This window comes from Dioscorea cayenensis, chromosome 16, assembly GCF_009730915.1.
Source record: "Dioscorea cayenensis subsp. rotundata cultivar TDr96_F1 chromosome 16, TDr96_F1_v2_PseudoChromosome.rev07_lg8_w22 25.fasta, whole genome shotgun sequence".
Lineage (NCBI taxonomy): Eukaryota > Viridiplantae > Streptophyta > Magnoliopsida > Dioscoreales > Dioscoreaceae > Dioscorea > Dioscorea cayenensis.
The window spans coordinates 4,511,171-4,515,372 of NC_052486.1; the positions used below are offsets into that span (position 1 = coordinate 4,511,171).

At 35.6% G+C, this 4,202-nt stretch overlaps 1 protein-coding gene across 1 annotated transcript; it reads right to left on the reverse strand.

Moving 5' to 3' along the window:
* Positions 1-823: 823 nt before the first annotated feature.
* On the reverse strand, positions 824-3,916 carry LOC120278449 (ribose-phosphate pyrophosphokinase 4-like). Its single transcript, XM_039285243.1, has 4 exons — positions 3,685-3,916; positions 2,021-2,336; positions 986-1,041; positions 824-833 (listed from the first exon to the last, which is right to left on the reverse strand). Exons 1-4 carry the CDS (start codon positions 3,801-3,803, stop codon positions 824-826), a joined length of 501 nt encoding a protein of 166 aa, XP_039141177.1. The 5' UTR covers positions 3,804-3,916.
* Positions 3,917-4,202: the final 286 nt, after the last annotated feature.

The window sequence follows — 4,202 nt, forward strand, 5'->3', positions numbered from 1 at the left end:
TCACAGTTCCACCTACATAAATCTACTTCAGCAGTAAACATCGACAAAATCCTCCATAAGAGGCCAGTGCTACATTGAACCAAACAATTCGCTCATAATATAAGCTAGACAGCGTGCAGCATTCAGATGTTGATAACGCTTTAGATAACAATACAAGTGCTATATCTGAAGAGCATCGGCAATAGACCCAGCCAAGCTCAGCACTTCAAATGGCGGCTTATCGCCGGCGGCTTTTCACAGTGAGCGGACAAGAGTCGGGTTATCCAGAAGTACGCAAATGGACTCCGGCCACCATCTGAAAACAACTTCACTAGTTATTTACAATCACATGAATACGAAATAAAAATGACTAGAGATTCATATGTTTCACACTTACTCGTGTCACTTTCGGTAAACCGATCCCATGACTGCTTCGGAAACACGCCATGAGTTACATAAGCACTGACTCGCGGTCGCACCGTGAGCAGCCAAGACTTTCTGATGATGAGGTTTGTTTTTAATCTTGTTCACTAATCTTTTTAGCAGATGAATAAAGATATGGCATTTTGTTAATGATCAGACTACCTGACACTCGATAAGGGTCCCTCCGGACTGCACTAAAACTCATCGATCTATTACAACATGTCTTCCTGCAGGATTACCTTCTTTAAGTCGAACTATTCTCTTATCACCTTCACGCACTTTTGCACAGACCACCTGTTACCATAAACAATCACATCAATCTTCGGATAAGTTTTGAATGATTAACAAAGATGATAAGCTAACCATTGGAAAATGCTGCAATTGCTTGTGAAATCTCTTCCAGGCTCCATTGCCTGAAAGGCTATAGTGACCTGATGAATTTGAAAGAAAGCATAAAAAAGAATAATATTCAAGTTTGTGTTTTTGAAGAAAAATAAGACAACAAACATATTTATATGAAACAATAGTTATATAACAAGATACATTTTCTGAATCAGGAAGCTGACGTAAGACGCTAGGCAACAATGGTATCCCAGTTTCGAAGCAAGGCAGGACATCATCACCAAAGTAAAACCTTTCCTGTGAAATTTCAAGATAGAATGGTAAAGATTCAATGTGAAAATGCCCACCGTGAAAAATAAGTGCTTGTTATTATTGATACAAAATAATCCTTCTATTCAAGTTCAACTCATTAGTGAGAATTAATTTTCAAAACAAATAAATAATTTTGGCCATAAAGCTAAGGACTCAATTTAAAAGTATTATCATATCTTTGCTATAAACCTAGATAATTCTAAAAGGTTATGTGTAACAAATCCAGAACTACACCTTGTCATATAGGTGAATTTGTTCCAAGGATCTCAATGCATAAATAAGCTTGCAAGGGGGAAAATGTAAGTAATGAACAAAAGAAATGAAGCTGAGGATTTAAAAAGCAACGAGATTTTTCTATGACACTAACTAATTGAGCAATAAAGCTAATAGGCAACACAGTGTACATTTTAAGATAATCATTACATATAGCATGTATCAGAGAGGTGAGCTTAGTTCAATACGCATAAGCTAAAAATAAAGAAATCTAAATAATTTAGAAGCTTAGATAAGGTTAAAAAAAAATGTAACAAACTTTATTCTATATTATGACATGCTAAATATCTAAGATTTTCTCAAAAAGCTAGTTTCGAATTTCAGGAATGGTAGTCAGAGACAATACCTTCATAATCAAATATTATTCTAATATCTTTTACCACAACAAGCCTTTTATAAACAGAAAAAGATTGGAAACCATCAGAGTACACCATGTCATGTAACTAAATTTATTCAAAGGAACTCAATGTATGGATAATTTAACAGAAATATAATGCGTGCGAAAAGGACAGCAGCAATAAAGTTTAGAATATGTAAAGTAACAAGGATTTAATATTGTATCATTGATTAAATAAATTAAGGTATAAAACTATGAGCCAACAAACAGCACAGACATATATGAAAATACAAATAGGATGTGACACAAAGAGGAAGGCATGTATAATGCACACAAGAGAAAAACCAAACCCACCTGCAAAGCATGTATGTCATAGATTACTAAGCTTGTAGGACCACCCCTAGATTTGGGTATCATTGACAAAATTCGTGCCATAGTGAATGCAGTGGCAACATCGCCTTCTTCTTCCATTCGCTCAAAAGAACCAGTTGGGAAAAATGGCAAGACCAAGGTAAAGGAGGCAATGAATAGCTTTGGCAATGCAAATATTGCTGATATCTGCTCAAAAATCACTCCAGGAGAGCTGAAAGACGCTAGAAATGCAACATGCTGTCCTCTTATGTCATGAGCATTGTTGATGAAAAGATTAGGGAATCCATCATCAAAGCTCCTGATAAACAGAAACTTTGTTACTTTTTGTTAAGCACCAATTGCTTTGATGGAAGAAAGCTCATCTTTATACAAATAGAAATAATTAGAAAAGACAATTTCGATCCTCACAATGTAATAGTCTACCATCAATAAACTCCATCAGATTAAATATACTAAAAACTAGCAAAAATCTCATCATCTGAGAAGAGAAGAAAAAAAAACAAACAAACTAGTGATGAGAGGAGGGGGAGTTCACAAGGCATATATGCTTTTCAGACCATTTACTTTGCAATTTAGATATCAAACATCCCACATACAGTTAGTTATCCCAGACGAAACTATGCATAAATGTGACTAGTGTATTTTCATTTTAATCTTCCAGCTTTAAATTTCACAACCATCAAGGAACCCATCTGTACAACAAAAACCACATCTTTAGATTTAAAGGAAAAAAGTTAAGAAAACCAATCACAAACACATAAACATCAATCCTGATATTGACGTTAAGATATAACTGCCTTGTTTCATGATGATCACAACCCACCATAGTAACCTATAAAGTTATGCATTTATCCACACAGAATTCTCTAGCCAATGTTCTTCCATTCAGCATTACATTTCATGTCAATTACACAGGCACACCGAACTCTAATTGTAAAACCAGCCATTGAATCCATCATCAAGTAGAGAAAAATAAACGTTCAGGAATTGAATCAATCAGGACCTAAGAAAGCCCAATGGATGAAGAAAACTCACATCTTCCCACAAACACACCCAAACATCACACTTTTATGGAGCAAGAAGCAACAAACTCAAAAATCATGCCGATTTATTTGTCCACTAAGAAAGAGAAGCAAAAGAAAACCTCCATCCATTGAATCAAAAAGCCAATAGATGAAGAAACACTCACATCCTTCCACACAACAGACAAATAAAAAAATCACACTTTTTATGGGGAAAAAGAGGCAACAAAACTCAAAAATCATGCCGACCTATTTGTCCACTAAGAAACAGAAGCAAAGGAAAACCTCCAGCCACTGAATCAAAAATCCAATAGATGAAGAAACACTCGCATTTTTCACACAACAGACAAATAAAAATCACACTTTTATGGGTGAAAAAAAAGAGGCAACAAACTCAAAAATCATGCCGAGATATTTGTCAACTAAGAAACAGAAGCCATTGAATCAAAATCCAATAGATGAAGAAACACTCTCACATCTTTCCACACAACACAAAAGCAAAAAAAATCACACTTTTATGAATAAAAACAGAGGCAAGAATCTAAAAAATCATTAGCGAGTTATTTTTCCACGCATCAAAGACTACAATAAAAAGAAAATAAGAAAGGGGAAAACCGAAAAAACCTCCAGGAGATGGACTGCAGGTGGATGGCGTCGGACTTGTCAGCGACCTTGCGGGCGAGGTCCTCGGATTCGGCGCAGTAGAACAAGTGTATCTCCTTCTTCCTCCGTTGCTCCCCCATAGCACTCCCCCCGCTCTCTCTCCCTCTTCGCTGTTGGACTCTCTCTTCTCTTCCGGGAAAAGAGGAACGAAAAAGACGAACTTTTTTCTTTGGTTTCTGGTGAGTGCTTCTCGGGGCAACAAGAAACCAGGAATGAAGTGGCTGATATTTTGCGTAGATGCCCCTTAAAAGTATTGAAATTGAAATAAAACTTTAAAATCCCTAGAAAAAGAGTCTAATTTTTAAAATAAAAGAAAATTTAAATAGTTATTATGGTTGTAAATAAATTAATGCATTGTTAAAAAATTCTAAGACAGTGTTGGATAGTTTGTTAAGCTGAATAAGTGATTTTTTAACCTAATTCAGAGCTCATAAGATAAATATGTTGAACATGTACGCTTCAAACTAGACTCGTCAAAA